General features: G+C 36.9%; 1 protein-coding gene across 5 annotated transcripts in view; it reads left to right on the top strand.

Annotated features, from left to right (window-relative positions):
• Positions 1 to 19,480, top strand: part of ITPRID1 (ITPR interacting domain containing 1) — a 128,386-nt gene that overhangs the window by 34,533 nt on the left and 74,373 nt on the right. For all 5 annotated transcript variants that reach the window (XM_073238639.1, XM_036990587.2, XM_036990586.2 and 2 more), the window contains exons 5-9: positions 3,058 to 3,109; positions 5,076 to 5,162; positions 7,192 to 7,394; positions 10,525 to 11,096; positions 14,893 to 14,950. In XM_073238639.1, the coding sequence (XP_073094740.1) occupies positions 3,058 to 3,109; positions 5,076 to 5,162; positions 7,192 to 7,394; positions 10,525 to 11,096; positions 14,893 to 14,950 (972 nt within the window). The remainder of the gene's footprint in view (positions 1 to 3,057; positions 3,110 to 5,075; positions 5,163 to 7,191; positions 7,395 to 10,524; positions 11,097 to 14,892; positions 14,951 to 19,480) is intronic.

The following is a 19,480-nucleotide window of genomic DNA, read 5'->3' as shown; positions in this document are numbered from 1 at the left end:
GGGTGTGGTCCATGGAGCAGGGCTATTGGATCTACACAGGGCTTAGAATCCCATGAAGATGCTCTGGGAGAACGCATGTGGATTTTCTGGGTGACTAGATTTTTTCTGCAGGGCTAGGGTTTTTGAAAAATCAGCAAGGCTGAGCTAACTCTTCTCATCAGTATCTGGAAATGGATCATTTCCTCTCTGACAGTTTGAGCAATTCACTGTGGCCACAACGCCAGACCTCTGGCCTGGACATACACATTCATTCACACATTCTAGGAAATCCAGAGCAAAAGCAGACAACCAGCAAAGATGGAGGCAGTGTCAAGGCAAGAATGGCACTATTGGCAGAATACAAAGCCACATGTCCTAAGACGGAGGACTGTTTTAGGAAAGAAAGGTGCTCAGGAACTCTAGAATTCTCTGGATGAGCAAACCACGCATAAATGCAGCCTGCCTTTGTGAGTACCATGCAAAGCAGTAAATGGAAATGGTGGTGATGGGAAATAAAAAAAAATTGCTTAAAATTATAAGTATTTTACCTTCCATTTGGGGTAATTTATTTTTTAATTAATCATGGCATCAAGTCATGACAACGTGACTGCCAAGAAATTATACTGTGCTTGAAACAGTAACATGATGTGTAAAGTGGTAAGCAAATGGACTTCCTCTCATGTGACAATTTCAATCAATTGGCAGTGGCTTTAAGGTTTGAAAAGCTGTAAAACTAGATTGGGCTCAGTGAGCAGAAGTGCTGCCATGGATTAGCATGCCTGCTACGTGAGAGACTTGGTATTGAATTGTTGATGTTCTTCAAACTCTGGATCTTGAAAGTGTCTCATAAATAGGGGAACACTGACTACAATAGGTTCCTTTTTATCTACTTAAATTATTAGAATTTTGCAAAGAATTCCTCTGCTAAAACCCAAGGTTTTAAAACCACTGATGTAACGGGCAAAAAAAGACCGAAGTTTGGTTCTAAGTCTGTGTTTCACTTGGTGTATAAGTTTGAGTCGAATATTTTCACTTACATGAATATGTCATTAGATGTCACATAGGACATTTTAAAGTATCACATTTGTATCATAAGAATAATCATTCACCTTGATGTTCGATCCTTGGCAGTATCTCCCTGGAATGTTTTATGAACCAGTTACATATTTTCTTCAAGTCAGTGATTTCTAAAGTTTAGGTATAGATCTCAAACTTTGAAGTGTTTTTCTTCCAAACCCACTCATGAAGTTTAGTCCAAACAAAGGGTGGCAACTAAGCTACAATGAATCAGTTGTTAGTGCCTTTTCTGACAATGTTGAAAGCCGATCTACGCTCTGTGAGAAAGCAATGCAATTGATTAACAATGCCTGCTATGGGCGTGGCGTGGAGAGTAGGAGCAAAGGGGTCCCAGAGTTCCATCTGTTTTGTAGGGCAGACATTTATTGTATCTGTTCTCTCACTACCTTTTAAAATTGAAGTTGTATATTCTGGACTTCATTAAGAATCTACTGTTTGCTCACACTTCAGTAAATAAATCAAGAGTCTTTCTCTTTCCAGGCCACTGTCCTTTTCCATTCACTGAATGTTTGAGAAAACACCTGAAAACTCTGGGTATTCTTATCTCCACCCCCAAAATTAGCATTCAGAGATAAGTTCACAGATACCTTCAGGTCTCTTCATACGCCAGATAAGAACTCGGGCTCCAGACTGAAGAGTCCTTTACTTTCAGCCTTTTTTTATGCCTCAATCATTCAGGTTTGTTTTTCCAAAATTTCTCCTGACCTGCACTATATTTCTTATGGTGAAAATCTTCACTTTCTCATAGAACTGCTGGGTGGCAACACTTCCAGTTTATACATGTCACACATTTGCCCCCAGGAGAGCCACAAGTGAGAGGAAATGAGAAGACTGGTGAACCTTCCAAGAAACTGGCCCACTTTCCAGACATCTTCTGCCCACTTTCCAGACATCTTCTGCAGGTGTCTGCTGCAATGCTGTGTCATGATGCAGGTTCTGAATAGTGTGATGGCCCCTAGGGCCTCTGTGACATTCAATATTTAGCTCTTCTGTTCTGTCCTCAGCTCACTAGCTGGGCAAGTGCATATTAAACATCATCTTTCTCACATTTACTTTGCTCAAAAAACTTCCATGGTTTTCCATGTCCTAACACGTACATACAAACTCCTCTTTCTGGCTTGTTCAGCTGTAAAACAGTCTGTTTAGTGTGGTATCTTCCAAAGAAACAATGGCACACATAAAAATGAGCTGTGGCATTCTACTGGCCATGGGAAGTTTATTTAATTGCTGTGAGCCTCAGTTTGCCTATTAAATGGGGTTAATAATATGTAGTTTGTGGGTTTGTTGTGAGAATTAAAAGAGACTGCGCATGTGACATGCTTTGCACATTGCTTCACACAAAGTTAACACTAAGTAAACAGTAACTATTATTGCTATAATTGATAATAAGTTTCATGATAAATTCCTGGGTCTGCTGCTTATAACCATGGAAGTGAGTCTGTTTCCTTATATGAAAAGTAACACTAGATCTTAAGTTATAAGTCTGTGGTAAGGATTGGGTGATATGAATGAATGGAAGCTGCTTAATAAATGCTGGGCCCTTCAAAATGTTTTTGCCCGTCCCCACCCTTGCTTCTCAACCTTATACACCATGAGAGGGTATTCCAAACACCCTGTAATCCAGTCACACTAGCCCTATCCCTGTGCTTTCCACTTGCTATAGACATGCTTCTCTCACAGCAATACCTCTTTTCCAGCCATCGAATTCTCCCCATTCTTTAAAATCCAAGACTGCTTCCTCCATGAAACCACTGCTGACTCCTTCATTTGCCATTGCCTTCCCTCTTCACTGAGCAAGAACAGTGCTTCAAGAGCTTCCCACACAATTTAGCCATGAATTACATTGTCTTGTTGACTACAGAGATGCCTTGTATCCCATACCTATTCAATCTCAGATATGGAAATCAGTCCCATGTTGATTCATTTGAAGATGAGAAAATCTTCCATGAGATAAAAGGAAATTAAGTTCATTTCCCCCCACCCCACCTGTTTTTGTTGCAGTATCTTGGCATGAACAAAGAATGGTTCAAATGACTGTGAAAGACTACATGAGGTAGGTGGCAGAATCAGTATCACTTCTCTCCAGTGTTTTACAGCCACATCTTTCACAAGTGAAATGGAAGCAAAGAAGTTTCTTAATAATGCCATGGGCTTGGGACCTTGCCACTGGTTTAGCCACAGAGCCTAGAACATTTTCACTAGACTTGAGAGAAAGAGAGGTTCTTTAAATGTCCTGAAGGACTGAGAAATTAAATCAACAAATGCGGGCTAAGGGGGAAATTTCATTAAAACGTATGCATGAATGGCATTCTACTATAATTCCACTGCTCAGAAGGACCTGCCCCTAAAGTAGTTACATTCATATTTCCCTATTGCCCATGTTATTAATCATCATGCTACTTTCTGGGCAATAATACATGCAATTTCCAATGTTGGTAGACAGCAGTGAGTCTCTAAATATGAAACCAGACTAGGTCTCAATGTGGGTGGTCCCACACAGCAGCTGCATCACCTGGGACCTTAATAGAACTGCACATTCCTGAGCCCCACCCCAGGTTCTCTGAACCAGAAAACCTGGATGTAGTATTCAGAAGTCTGTATTTTTACAAGCCCTTCCAATGACTGGGAGGCACACTCTAGCTCAACAACCACTGTGAGCCCTTTGAAGCTCGGTGCTCTCCTTTCTATGCTCCAGCCACCTCTGCATGCTCAGGGCAATTGCAGTGACTTGTAAACCAAACATTCAGTACTGGATCCCTCTGATTCCTACCAATTCATACCTAAAACGCTATTTTGTCATAGCTTTTCCCTCGTGGAGGATTAGTTATTTTTGCAACTCACAGAATCACGTGGTCATAATGGACCACAGAAATCTCTTAAGCAGCTCTCATTTTCTTGAAGAAGAAAATGAGAGCCAAGATCAGTGACTCACTCGTGCTCCATGGCTCAGTGAGAACCGTGACTACACACGGATTCTCCTGGATCCAAAGCTGCAGCAGTTTCTGGGTGGATCTGCTGACCACTATAAAATAAGGCAAGACCCTCAAACCCACAGCAAAACAGAAATTAGCAGGCTTAATACAAACTGGGGTGAGGCAGAAGGGAAGAGTATATATTCAATCTCTTGTCAAGGCCCTGGCAAATTCAACCGTCTGTCAAAACCAGAGTCTTGACTATTCAGAGACACGCGTTTTCTCAGCTATCATGAAGAGAAGCAATTGAACAAAGGGGCGGGGCCCAGCTAGTCTTATTAAGTACGGGCAGGTCTAAGTCCAAATCAGCTGCCCAAGTAGAATAACTTGGTACCCTGGTAAATTAATATCTATGCTGTATGCTATGATAAATTCCCATTTTGTGTCAACTGGCTGTTACATTTGATAAAGCTATAAGCGTCTTTGGTGTATCTGGGCTATATAAAACTGAACTCTCCTATAACAGGGTTCCAGTCCAGTTGGAAGTGCTTTCAAATGACTTACAATGAGGTCTGTTTGGATAGAGGGCAGCTCGTTTTTGCTGTGGTAAAGGCGTTTGTTACTGTTGCATATGGGTTGCCACAGGAGCCCTGGAGACCGCACTTAGAGATTGTTAATCGTGCAATAGGAAATCCTCCACCACTAAGAGAATTAATGTAGAATCACTCCAGTGGCTGCTCGCTGTACCTCTTTTATCATATAAATTTAGCTTCTTCCCGAAAGTTGGTGCCTAGCAAAGCTGTGTTCCTGAAAGGTTCCCCAATGATTTGCCATCTGTCAAAAGTGAGACATTCTGTCACCTTCATAATGAGCACTAGCGGGCACCTAACACTTGAGTTCTCACACCTTCTGTAACACAACACACTTGAAAAGAGGAGCAGCTCCTTGCTTCATGCTCTCTCTTCTTCAAAGGTATGGCCATTATGGGATTATTAGAAATGAAGAGAAAATGCAAATGTTTGCTCTGGAAGGGGAAGATTCACAATGACCTCTCAAGAGACTATCTAAATCAACACATCTCATCACTGGTATTTTCCCTGGCTATAGATCGCTGCATCAGTTTTCAGAAACTCCCACCCTATCCAGAGGGACCAGTTTCAACTCTTGCCATTCTGCTGCAAGTATACCACAAAGGTATGTGATTTCCAGGCACTTGCCATCCAGAGAAATCATTCTGTGCAACAATAGATTTCATGAAATTATAAATAGGCACTTGAGAAATACTTGTTGAATGGATGGATGAGAGAGAGAATGAATAAAGGATTTCAAAACTCCAACTTGGTAGAATAATAAAGAGTCAGTGAAATTGGTCTAAATATCTGTCAATGGGAAAATGGGTAAATAAACTCTTGGTTCACCCATTTTATGGAATTCCCTACAGTGACAGAAGGAATAAGTAGAGATAACTACGCTAATTTAGAGTGATCTTCAAGTCGTATTTTTAAGGGAAAAAAGGCAAGATGCAGAAAGATACAAAGACTATGTTACTATTTATAAAGCAAGCAAGTGAAAACTATAAATGCATGTATATGTAACTACATATTAACTACACAGTCTTACATACATGTAAGACTATATATATGTAACTACATAGAAAAATGTCTGGAAGGATACACATAAATTTAGTAGAAAGAGAATCAGGATTGGTGGAGGTAGTGGTTATAGGCAGAGAGCATTATGTATGTATAATATCATAATTTTTAACAAGGTCAATGTATTTTATGTATATCTGGCATAATTACATATAAATTTAAAAAATATTGAAAATAGGTTTAATGACAAGGAGATTGATAATTACATTCTTGGCTGTGCGATTGTGAGCCTTCGGAAGGCAGGACTATGACTTTGTTCCTCTTTGTGCCTTAGGTATCTAGCACAGAGCCCAGAACATGTCAGATATTCAATAAATATTTGCATAAGTGGGTAGGATAAAAATAAGGTCAGTAAGATAGCACATTAAATCTCTCATGCACAATTTAGATGTCTTGCAAGAATGCTTTTTCTCCCTTAAGCTTTTTTTATATTAAGGTATCAAGTGATTGGCACCCCCAGTCCTTCAGTTCTTTCTGAAGATTAAGATACCCAAGCTGAGCCATTTAAGCCCCTCAGTAAGAGGTCTTGGCTCATGTTATTTTCCTTGATGGAATCTGGAGGCAAAGCACCACCAGATCTTTATATCCCATTAGAAAGTGTGAATGTGATGTTGGGTGTGTCTGGTATGGGGCGGGGGGCTGCCCACTGAGATTATAGGTGGCTGTTGTTGAATGTGATGTGTGAATGGTTACATAAATTAATGGTAATTAATTCAATTTAAATGATGGAGTCATGGAAGTAAAATGATCCAAACTATTCCAAATAAGCTCCTTAGTGCTGCACATAAAGTAAAGGCAAACAGAAACTCCAATTTAAAAAAACTAAGCAAACCTAGGAAAACGTCATCAAAAGTTCTGATTCTCATAGTCTTTAGATCAACGGCACAGTCACTAAAGAGAAGTTCAGTAACTGGGAAGTGAGTTGGTATACATAACTTCCAGATAACTGAAGGCTATCATTTTAAGTGCCAAAGCTAAATAAAACAATTTGATGAAAGCACTTCCTATTTCTCAGCCAAGTCCAAAAAAAATACAGAACAAGTTTTATCCCTAGCTAGGGACTTAAAAATCATCATTTGTAAACATCAATCCTTATAGTCTGCATTTAGTGATATCCTCAACAGATTTGCATAGCGGAGGATTCCCCAGACTGACATTCTAAAAATATCCTCCTTTGAGTCTATTGTTTACAGTTGGGTTTTTTTATTTGTTTGTTTCATACTGCCATCAACTACCATTCCTTTGTAATTATCGGTGCACTGCCTGACTTCTGTCCGGCAGTCTCCCTGGTCCATCTAACCTAACATTTGCCTGTTGTGAAATGGAAAGTTAGATGAGTAAATGTACTGATATTGCATGTAAAGTACAGGCAAGCTGTCCCCTAGTGGGGGTGATGGACTGTTGTTTAAATAAGTATATATGAGCTCTAGCAAATACACCATCTGTTTGTCTATTCAGATTCTTCTTTCACTCAATGTCTGGAAGATTGGGTGGGTGAGGTGACTAAAAAAGAAATGGTTTTTGGCTAAGTAAACTCTTACTGGATAAACTCATTTGTATTTTTACTGCAGCATTCCTGAATGGCTGGAATTTTGGGAAAAAGATCCAGTGGAGATTCTCTTGGATCTGGGGTTTGGTGCTGACGAGCCAGACATCTGCACACAAATCCCAGTCAGATTCCTGGGTTGTGACTCAGCAGCCAGAGGAATCAACATCCATGTTTTTCTTGAAGCTCAAAAACAGCGAATGGACATTGAGAACCCTAACTTGTACAGTAAGTGAGGACCAAGGGGCGTCTGACTCTCAGCAACACCAATGAGTGGCCAGATGAGCCAAGGTTGTAGGAGGGATGTCCAGGGGATATGTACAGAAGCAATCAACCCTCTATCTCAGTGACTTAAAACAGGAGAATTACCTTGATCATTGTACATGTCCACCGCAGTTTAGTGTGTACATGGGGAGAAAGGAGATCCATTCCTGTTATCCTCACTCATAGTACTGGCCCCACTATCTGGAATGTCGCTGGTTGTGATGATAGAGAAAAGGTGGTAATAGAGAACCATACTTGATTCTTAAATCTTTCTGCTCAGAATTTACACATGTCAGGTCTGCTCACATTTCATTGTCCAAAACCAGTCAGATGGCCAAAGGGGTAAGAATGTGCAGTCCTACCATAGGCCCAAAAGCAAGAAAACTGGCAATACTGGTGAGTAGCACTCATATCTACCATAGCCACATACTCAAGAGGCAGAGAAACCAGGATCTGACAAAGCTTATCATGAGTCATTAGGTAAAATTTTAATTTCCTCATCTATGAGCTTAGAATACTTATTCCACTGTGAGCTTTTAGTGGTAGTTATTAAACTCCCATATCTGTATGCCTAAATTTCTTAGTCATGCATGCTGCTATTTCTTGCCAAATCTTGATCAGTGGAATGCTTTTCTGTAGGACATTACGGAGGATGTTCTTGGGGTATGTGTACCATGCCTAAATAATTTAGGGGAAAGATGCCTTTAGCTAAATAGGTTTATTTACTGCAGGATTTGTGTAATATGCTGAGGTATCAATCACCTAGAGAGGATGCAGTGAAGCATTCTCCCATTATTTAAATACATAGCCCCTCTTGGAGAAGGAGCATTGAAGAATATCTGCTCCATGGGATAGAGTTTGCACAATTCTAGATTGGGGAAAATGACAAAATTTTGTTTCTGAAATAAGATTTTTAAAGTAAATAAAGTCATTGGAAGGGAAGTCAAGTGAGATAAAGTGCTTCTCTCAAAGAAATATCTTAGATTGTTCATTTTAGTTTCTGTTTCCCATGTTTTTATGTGGGTGAAATGACTCTCAAAAATCTCAGCAATGAGACATGTGACTTTTAAAAAAGAGTATGTAGACCTGATAGTATTGCAATGTAATGTTTCTTTACCTTTGAGAAGAAATTTGTATGATTCTTTGTTGTCTCCTCCAAGCCACATGGAGATGCAAGTTCTTTGATCAATTCTTTATTTGGGGAGAATAATAACATATCAATATTTGAGGATTGCTTGAGCTGATCTATGAAGTAAACCTTTTACAGATGAAACTGGCACATGAATTACAGAGGAACCAAGCTGATACCTGATCCCGTGACTGTGGGCCCACTCTTATTTCCACCACTTAACACTAATAATGCATGGTAACATGCTAATAGTGCCAATACAGCATGGTAGTGATTTTCACTCACTACTTACCAGTGCACTTTTTATTCAAGAAAGCTGAAAAGGTCAAATGTGAACAAGCAATAATAAAATTAGTTGGTTGTTTTAAAGATAAAGTGGGAAAACATGTCTCATTCAAAGTCAATACAAAAGGTTTAAACTTGAAGGGGTGAGAATCAACTAGCTCATTGTTCAATCTACCCAAAGGCAAAAACAAACAAACAAACAAACAAAAATACTCACTCATTCAACACTTCACCCTATTGTGTGCTCTGAATTGATGGAGCCAACTAAATTGATCATTTTTTTCTTAGTCTAGGTTAAAAATCTGCTATAGGATAGCTGTTCAGATGATCATAAGAGTGGAATTATGATTCAGTCAAACCCTTGGGCTCACAAAAATGATTTAATTTTGACTAAAGCTGAATTTAGGGGGAAATGTAATCAGAATGCTTCTGAAAACATCCAGAGTTCCCCTATATCTTTAAAGAATGCCACAGCCCTCTGTGAGAAGCCCATTGCATTTTTTGGAGTAGAAGGATGAATAGTCATTATCTTCCCCTTTCAGGTGAAGGAGACAGGTAGGCACAAAGATATGCTTATGGAAGAGTCCATAGCATTGCTGTGATGGTGCAAAGAATAGAACAGATCCTTAACCACTCATGTGCTGCTGAGCTGTGCACCCCTGCAAGTTATCACTGGGGTTGAGAATAAGGCTGTGTAATAAAAACAAAGTGTTCTGTTTCCCTTACCATGTTTTTATTATCTGGAGATACCAAAAGTATTTTTCACTATTCTTCCAAAGTGGCAGCATGTCCCCAAATTAGGCCTTACTGCCTTAGATCTCTGCCGTATGCTAATTAAGTCAATACTTGTCCATTGCCTAAGTGAATGAGGCCAGACTATCCAGAAAGACAAGTCAAAGAGCTGGTTTGCTTAGACAAGACAAATTGGTTTTTTATTAATGACTATCTTCTCTTGGAAATCTGAGGACAATATATCCCTTTCCTGACTCTTACACATTTATAATTGTAACAACTGATAATTTATATAGCACTGTGTTTTTCACACAGATGTGAGATACTTAAGACAGATATTATTACCCTCGTTCTCCAGATAAAGAAACTGACCACTTGCTATGTGCCTGGCACAGGGCTAAGCACCATATATAAATTAATTCATTTAATTTACTTTGTAGTCATACTTCTAGTGATTGACTGACCTGGGATTTGGATCCAGGCCTTTGATTCCCTATACCATGAGCTTCCCACACTAAAGTGACAGTGTAAAGGGAGATATGATGGAGGTGATGATGAGGATCTACCACCTAAAGCTGTGGAAGAATACTCACCTTATGTGAAATAACTGGTTTCACTCTTTGGCATTGATTTCAATACACAAGTTTAAACTCAAGGTTCATCCTTGCCTATAATTTCATAAAACCTATAGGCACATATGAATTTATATTATTATGCATATATAACTAAATATAAAAGTTATTTACTTTCTCCACAACACAGTGATAGTCTCATGTCAGGAACTCACCTCTATAATGACCAGCAAGCATGTACAGGAAAAACTTGAATTTCAAGAGCTTAAAATCTTTCCCATCTTGAATGCATGTGTTAACCAACCTCTTCAGTTTTGACGACATCCATGCATTGAAAAAACCCACCTAAAAATTGTGTGTTCCTTGTATTGTTCAGGCCGTTTCCAACAGCTGGAAATGCTGCACCATGTGGCCAATGCCTTCTCACCTTTGCTGAATGATGTTAACATCCTGCAGAACAAAGCTGAAGAGAAAGACGGAGGAAAAAATGCACAAAGAACCTCAGCAAGTGGAGCCAAAGGGCATTGGAGAAGAATGGGTGAACTTTTCAGAAGAGCTTCAAAGCAGAACATTAGGAGGGATTGTAGCCCAGAAGCATCAGAGTGGTTGAAGATGAGAGACAAGTTTTCCATCACCTCTGCAAAACCAGGGGTGTGTGGCACAGAGTTCCCAGCCACCACCGATAGTGGCGACCGAAGCCATTTGTCTCCTTTGGCAGAGCCCTGGTCTCTCCAAGCTTGTGATGACTTGATACCTAGTCATCCTCCCCAAGCTCTTCTGAGCAAGCAGTGGCCTCACTCATTCATGCTGGCCAAGCAGCCTCCTTCCTGTGTGTCTGATGCATCAGTCAAGGATAGAACTCGAAAGGAGAACTCAGTTCAAACTAACAAGCTCAAGAGCTTGTTTCATCTTATGGGCAAAGCACCAGACTCTTTTGAAATGGAAGAGGTCAGTGTTGTACATGTGTGCTCAACTTCTTGGGGAAATAACCCTTAACAAGGCATCTTTTGTCTTCCAGCCCTCCTTTAACCCCTTCATATTTCAATCCCTCAGCATTACATTTTATGGCTTAAAACTCCTTTTTAGTCCAGGACATTTAAGGTCATTCTAGTTGTTTGAATCAGGGCTCAGCTAGTGTGAAACCAGCCTTTGCCTTCTCTTCCTTTTCTTTCTGTTGCTTACAATTGAATTCACAGGTTATTTCTGAGTTTGCCTTTGCTCAGTGTTACTATGCATCTCAGTATGCTTTTAGCTACTCTTTAACTTTCTGTTTCACCTTCTTTAAGGGTCAGTTCAACTACTTCCCACTCAGTGAAACTCAGGGAGAGCTTGTTATGATGGAGACCTCACGTGTATACTGATGGCATCTCCCCCACTAGACTGCCAGCTCTTTGAGGACCAGGCTTTGTCCTCAAGGGGATGTGTCTTGGAAGTATTTACCCCATGGTGCCTAATGCAGCACCTTGGACAAAGAAGTAGGGACTCAGGTTTGGTTGTAGTTTTATGGGACTAGTACTTTATTTGTTTGTTTGCTTTGGGATTTATTGATATTCACATACCTTGACTTCCGTTTCACACATATTCTCTGCTCCTCACCCTCACCTTCACTCACACTAATTTTCACCCTCATTTAGATGACATCTCTCACCTGCACTTCTCAGCCATTTTTTAAAAATCTGTACATATTTTCACTCATTTCTCTATTCCTTAATGTAATTACAAAGGAAGTACTGAACAGCAAGGCTGTTTCCCCACTTTTCATGTAAATTATCCATAAGTGGGCAGAATATTTACATGCAAATCTCAAGGTCAGCCCGTCTCACCTTTGAGTCCTCTACCTAAGAGCACTCTGATAGTATATGTCATATGTCAAAATTTTAAGAACCTTAAAATATTAATCTGATTTTAAAACAGTAACCTAAATAGGAATAAAAATTACAAATGAAGAAAAAAGCAGATCTTTGGTCAAATGTCCTGTTTTGAAGATAAACTGAGGTGGCACTGAAAATAGTACTTTTTAAAATTCAATACTGCAAAGATAATTACCGAACTAATAGTTAAATTCCTAAAAGGATATCAAAAAAAATCTGTAATTCATTAGTCAGTCTGCTATATTACGTAAGATCCAAACAAGAAATTTCACCAAACTCCAGCACTCTGGCTAGCCTCACTGGACTCTGCTCTCCCTTTACAAAGTTTTTTCTGTTTCAACCAGATTTAGAGGGAAAAAAGGTTCATTGCATGCCATCGATGTGACAGTACTGGGAGAAATAAATATCATATTCAATATACAGAACTAAAAAAAGAATGTCTGTCCTTACAAGGTATACTTTCAAATATTCTTAAATAACAATTATTCAAGGAAAAACTATATATTAGTGTTTATAGGGCTGAGAAGGAAGAACACACTCACACAACAAAATAAAACAAATTCATATGCTTTTTTGCACATAGTTGGTACTCCGTAAATATTTGTGAATGGTAAGTACATTTAAAGTATTTGATAATATTAATTTAGTCTGTGGATGGCTATTTTAGTCAATATTCTGTTGAACTTCATAGCCAATTTTATTCATGATGTGTCTTTAATATTTGCCCACATTTGTGTGTGTGAGAGGCTGTATATGTATGTAAAGCAGAGAGAACCCTCAAAATGATTTAAAAGAAACTTACTTAAATTTTGCTTCTCTAAAAAGTGTATTTAAAATATTACATTCTCATCACACAGACTGGGGGAAAAGTATTTGTTTCACACAACACCAATGGATGAGTAAATGAAGCTTGGGTAAGTTGCATCTTAACCAGGAACTAACATCAGATTTAATAGCCATTTTTCAATGGCTAATTTTAAAATCCAATTATAAGAAATGAAAAATATGTGTGAAATTGGCAGATTTTCATAGCATTTAAAACATGAGCCAATGTACTTAAATATCTAGCTATTAGAATTTCAACTGTGATTGGCCACATTTTGCCTGCAGATCAATCTATGATGTTTTCTCTTAAGTCCTACTAAAGGCTGAATTTGGCAATATTTGGCTCACTTCTCAAAATTAACATTCAAGAAAATTGTGCATAGATTTTTAATGCAAAAATCAACAAATTTTTGTGTTTAATTTTACTTAGTAAAACTAAGTCTGTTCCTTTCTTTTATAATTCCCAGACATACTAAGAGAATTTAATACTTATGGAACTTTTGCAATTGTAAACTCAGATACTTCTTTATATCCATAATAAAACACCTCTCACCTTCCCTCTTGCTTGCATACAGGGATCCTGCTCTCTAGAGCTCATGTGTGAGAATGTTACTCATATTATTAAACAATGTCAGTTGGCATCCTGATTAATGTTTCAAAAGTCATACCCATTTCTTTATTTTTAATTTTTTCATTTATTATAAGTTTGGCTCAGGTAAATATGAAACCCTGGTTTCTGTTTTAAGTTGGGCCTCTTTCTGTTTTTGTTCTTGTGTTCAATAGATGAATGGGTATTTTGCATTGCACTAAGTAGATTTTTCTCCATGAATGTTCACAGCAAAGAAATTTCTTATTATAATTTAAAATTTATATGATGCACACTGGTTTGAGTTATAAAACCAATAAAAATAATATTAAGAAGTATGTTTGATTAATTACAAGTATAAGGGACTTTTTGAAGAAAAGAGATGAAAGATTAAAAGAGGGAATAATATTTCTTCCTACAGTGCTGAGCTATATCCTCATGGTCCTCTATATATTCCTGGGTGAAAGGTCACTTTTGGCCATATATACCACAGTGTTTAAAATATTTATGTTCTTCAATTCAGCTTTCATTATTCAAGTATCAATCCCAAATAAATAGTATGACATTTAGAAATAGATTTATGAACAAGGATACTCATCTCAGCATTATTTCCATTTGCAGAATTTAGAAAAAATTACAACATTGGGAGAATCGTTAAGTAAATTAATGTACCTTCAAAAATATTGCCTATTATGTAGGTCACTAAAGATGGTATTCTCAAATAAATTTCATAATATGGGAAAAAGTTTCCCCTCCAAATTTTGAGTGAAAAAAAGACTACATAACTATATCTAGAATTAATATATTTAAAAGGAAACCTGCTAAGACACACTCCAAACATTACAGAAATTATTTCCCTATCTTTGTTAACATTTTGTATTTATCAAGTTTCTATAGTAAGCTATATTATTACTTTCAAAGAGATACTTCTGATTTTGTTTTAACAATTCTCATTAATAGAATGGTATTTATTTCTTAAAAGAATTTTTAAAATAAATTCAACTCTATCAATTTGGAAATCAAATTTTCTCTGAGCTATCTAAACTTTATATAGCAACTGAGTTATGAGTTTTCTGAAATGCTCTTCATACATGTACGAAGTTGTAAATAAATCCCTTAGAGAACTAAAATTAAATATGGGAAATAACTTGCCTTCTCCAAATGTGTTTAAAACTCTTTGGGAGCAAAAAAGAAAAATATCTAGAAAATAACATTATTATTATTAAGTTTACTTCAAATGCCACATCTTACAAGCAGTGCCTCTATTCTTCCTACCCAAAATTCATCTTCCCCTTTTCCTCTCAACTCCTTTGGTTCTTTGAATCTTTATCATGAGTGCCTTGTCCATGCCACCTGCCTACAGCACGCTGTAAGTATTTGAGTTCAGAAATTATGTTGATTAAATAAATGAAGTGAATTTATTATGAAAACATTTCTAATGAGATGCATTTTGGTGTCTCAGGTCCAGAGCTTTGAAGAAGAGACTGGTAATCCCCCTGACATGACTTCAGGGACTGTAGGTAAGAATTCATCAAGGTGTGCAATTTCATCAGTAGTCTTTCAGAAAGAGAACACAAATACCTGGCCCTCTCTTAACATGTCTAACTTAAATAATCTCCAGGAGCTGACATACCTACTACTATCTAGTACTACTACTATTTCTACCTACTACTATTAAAAGACAACTAGCCACGCAAATTCACATGCAAATTTCCAAATACTTACTACAGAAATGTTTGATACCCCTGCAGCTAATGTAGTATGTGGTTTGTCTAACATTAACTCTATATGATCCTGCCAGGATAGTGGAATGGATTTCACATAGGACCAGGACTAACTGGGTAATACTCTCTTACACTCACGCCAACTGCTTGATGTTGCACAAGTCATATCTCAATACTGTACCCCCATTTTTCCATCTGTAATAAAGAAATAAGTGCAGATAATTTTTAAGTTCTCTGCTAGCACTTATATTCTAAATTAAGTGATTTTATGACTTTTATATTAAACTCTCAGTGGAAACAAGTTGCCTAGATTTAACTTTCCAAATCATCTGTTAGAATGATGTTGTATTATCCTAGACAACAGAGAAGAAAGCCTTTCTGTACTCCTCGTTCTTATGCCCACATTCAGCCGTCATTGTGATCCAGCATTTCCATGATCCTTTAACAGAGCTAAAAGTAGATGGGGATTAGCAAAGCAAAATAAAGCAGATGAAGTTAATGCATTTTCTGGAAGAAGATATGCAAATTTTTAATTTAATTTAGTGTGGTGTCAAACACATCTTTTCATTACAAAGTGTATGTATGGGCCTCATTTTGCTAAATGCTGTTTAGAAATTATGCATTAGTAATTATAGGGTCCTGCTGATTACATAAATTGTTATCCTGCTCTTCGAAGTAATTACCACATAACCTGCATTGAGGTTTATAAGACAAAAATAAGCATCTGTTTTCCATCTAACTGAATGCTTCTCAATGAAGCTGGAGCTCCCCTTGCCAACAGGAACTTCCTTTCTCAACATTCAGTTAAGAGGTCTGTTGATACCATGTAAGTCACCCTAATCATACCAAAAAATGATTTGGGAAGTTAGGCAAAAGTGCTCATCTACACTTAATCTCAACTTCAGAAAGCATAGTAAAATGGGTAAAGGTTAGCCTAATGGAGAAAATCTGAATTATAGTAAAACAAATGTGATTTTATTACACTCAAAAACGGTGTTGTTAAACCAAGAAAAAATAGGACTGAGAAAAAATAACTATGTAAGTTAATCGGGGAAGAGGGAAGTTATGGCTTTTATATGCATATATATTTAATATATAAAAATCTATTTTATATATCCATATACATTCACATTCATATATATGTATATATATATAAATGAATTTTTTATTGAAAATTCAAAAGATGACTTAATTCAAAAGGTGAAGGCATGTGACTGCTTTGACCAATAGGATATGACCAAAGTGATGCTGTACTAATTCCAGAGCATAGCCCTCAACCCATGCTTCCTGGCTCTTGAGCTACCTGCTCCTGGAACATTCCCTCCACGAACCCACTCCCTTATGTCCTAAAAAGCCCAAACCACATGGGGATGCCACATTTAGGCACTCTGGTAGACAGCCTTGAAGGACCTCCCATGTGAATAAGCTGTCTTAGGTATCCAATCTTGTCAAACTTTCCAACGACACCAGCCCAGATGTCACCTGACTGCAACCACATGAGAGAATCCAAGCAACAGCCACATTGCTGAGCTGAGTCCATCCACAGAACCGTAAGAGATAATAGTAAATCGTGGTTTTAAGCCATATACATACACACAAAAAGATGAAAGCATGTGATGAACATTTCAAATAACTTTAAAACATAGTTAAAAGACAGCTCAAAGACTATTTCATCTACTCAAGCTATGAGTATTAGCAGAAAACGTATTTTCAAGCATTTTCCTAAATGAATTTGAAGAGTTATTTCTTATAAAATATGGCACCCCAAGGCCACAAATATACCATCCTTCCTTCACCCATGAAAAATTATTATTGAAATGACAAGGAAATAGGTAACAGTGATTTTAAAAGAGAAAGAGGTATCAATCATTCATATTCCAGAAGCCTTGAGAAATTTGTGTTAAATATATTGTGGGTAGGATTGCAGACAATTCTATAGGAAGAGCTCGCCTATTAAATAGACAAATCCACTGCAGAACTGTACTGACACGGTAAGGTCATAATTTCCAAAAGAATATCACTTAACTCTCAAACAGCACAAGACACACCTTTCATGTCACCTCACAAAATTAGCAAACAGAGCAAAATTACCACAACAAGATGTTAATCAGGCTATTCAGAAGAAGTGCCCACCAATAAAAGAATGACTACAAAGAATGATTTATACATCCTCAAAAATGATTATTTTAGTAATATGTATGAAGACATTGCCTCTATGTAAGAGAACAATATCCAATGAGTAAACATTCTTTTAAGATAAAATACAAAATATCTGATTCTGCTTCTAATAATGGCTAAGTAACCCCTAATAGACCAACCCTCCCATAGATAACTGTACAGTCTGGATAAGATATTTTTAAGAACTCCTAAATAAAGGCTCTGGATAGTGACCGAAAGCAGACAGATAGTGCAGAAAATTTCAAGACTTTGAAGAAGAAATGGCACTGGGTGAGTTTCCTGTTTTTTAAATCTTTAAGCCTGAGAGTAGGCTTTAATTGACACTATTTTAAGCATTTTATAGAAATTAGCAGTCTTATTAGCTATAAAAAAACTCAAGACAGAATTTGGGGTAATCATAACAGTCAGAAAGTGAGGGGAGAAATCGCAGAGAGAGCCAAAGCAGATAATCCTCTAAGTCTGAGTTCAAAATCTACTCAAATTTCAAACCAATTATGAACTAAACATGCATGGAGAAGAATTTCATAAAAGGCTAAAGAATGAGAACCTTTATTTATAGGACTCCAGGTACAAGCTAGAGTTTGATTCTAGCCAGTTTTCCTGCCTGCTAAAATAGCAAACCAGTCACAATGTCTAGGTACAATAAAAAATTACTGGACAAAATAAGAAAATATGACCTATCCTCAAGAACAAAAGACATTATGCATTAGTATATTATGCATTAATGGAGACAAGCCATGAGAAAACCCAGATGTTGGAATCAACATAAAGTATTTTAAAGAACTTATTATAATCATGCTGAAGGATGTGAAAGAAAATATGTTCACAATGAATGAAATAATAGAAAATCTCAAAAGCAAAATAGAAAGTATAGAAAAGAATGAAAAGGAAATGCTATAAATGAAAACTGTGATTTCTGAACTACAAAATTTGTTAGATGGGCTTAATAGTTGATAAAAAATGAGAAAACAAAGACTTGGTGTTCCTTCATATATCAATAGAAATTATCCAACAATCTGAATAATGGAAAAGAGACATTAAAATTATATGAAAAAATTATCTGCATCTCAGGAAATTGTAGGACAATACCAAAAGATCAAATATACATGCAGTCAAAGAAGGAAAGGATAGGGAATTGGTTGGAAAAAAAATGTTTTAAAAATAATGAAGGAAATTTCCCAAATTCACTTGAATATTTACATTTACCAATTCAAGAAGCTCAGTAATTTCCAAGTAGGACAAATACATAGAACATTACACTTAAATGGTGTTATGGTCAAACTGCTAAAAACAAAAGATAAAGAGAAATATTCAAAGCACATACAAAAAATTACATATTGCATACAAAGGAATAAAACTTTGAATTACTGAAGCCTTCTCATTAGAAACGACAGAGACCAGAAGATAGCAGCTATATTCTATATGTGGCAAAAGTATCCTTCAGAATGAACATAATGTAAAGAGCTTTTTCAGATGAAAGAAAACTAAGATAATATTATCAGCATACCTGCACTGAAAGCAATGCTAAAAGTTCTTCAGCCTAAAGATGGACAGTGAATTGTGGTGTTGATACCATATGCCAGTGTAGGGCATGTGACAATTATAGCATGGAGGATGGAGAGGTTTGGAAGTGGATCTATTCAGCTGCAAGTTTTCTACATTTTACATGAAGTGGTACAGTACTAAATTTAAGTAGACTGTAAAAAATTAAGGCTAAAAATCAAACACTAAAATATTATAGAAGTATAGCAAAATGCTAATAGAAAAATTAAAATATAATTTAAAAAGTACAATAAACACAGTAAGTGACAGATTGAAAATTTCAGGAAAATAACTGAATTATAAAAGTCAGAGACATGTGCAAGAAATTATTTAAGAATTGAGTAGAAAAAGAAATGAATATAATAAAAGCAAAATGTCAAGGAAAACAGATCCAAGGAATATTACACAGACGTAACAGGTGGTTAGAGTTGGACTCTTCCTGTCTTAGTTTTGACTGAGGTTCTAAAAAAATAGATATCAGATACAAAGTTAATGTGTGATAAATCTATATATGAAGCTTTTCTAAGGAAATTATATGACCCAGTTCCATAACTCTTAAACCTTTCAGACTATTGTGTATATAAAGAGGGGACAATTTGCAGAGAG

Source organism: Manis javanica, chromosome 6 (genome assembly GCF_040802235.1).
Source record: "Manis javanica isolate MJ-LG chromosome 6, MJ_LKY, whole genome shotgun sequence".
NCBI lineage: Eukaryota > Metazoa > Chordata > Mammalia > Pholidota > Manidae > Manis > Manis javanica.
Note: the sequence above shows the minus strand (reverse complement) of the source record. Positions and strands in the feature narration are given on the sequence as shown.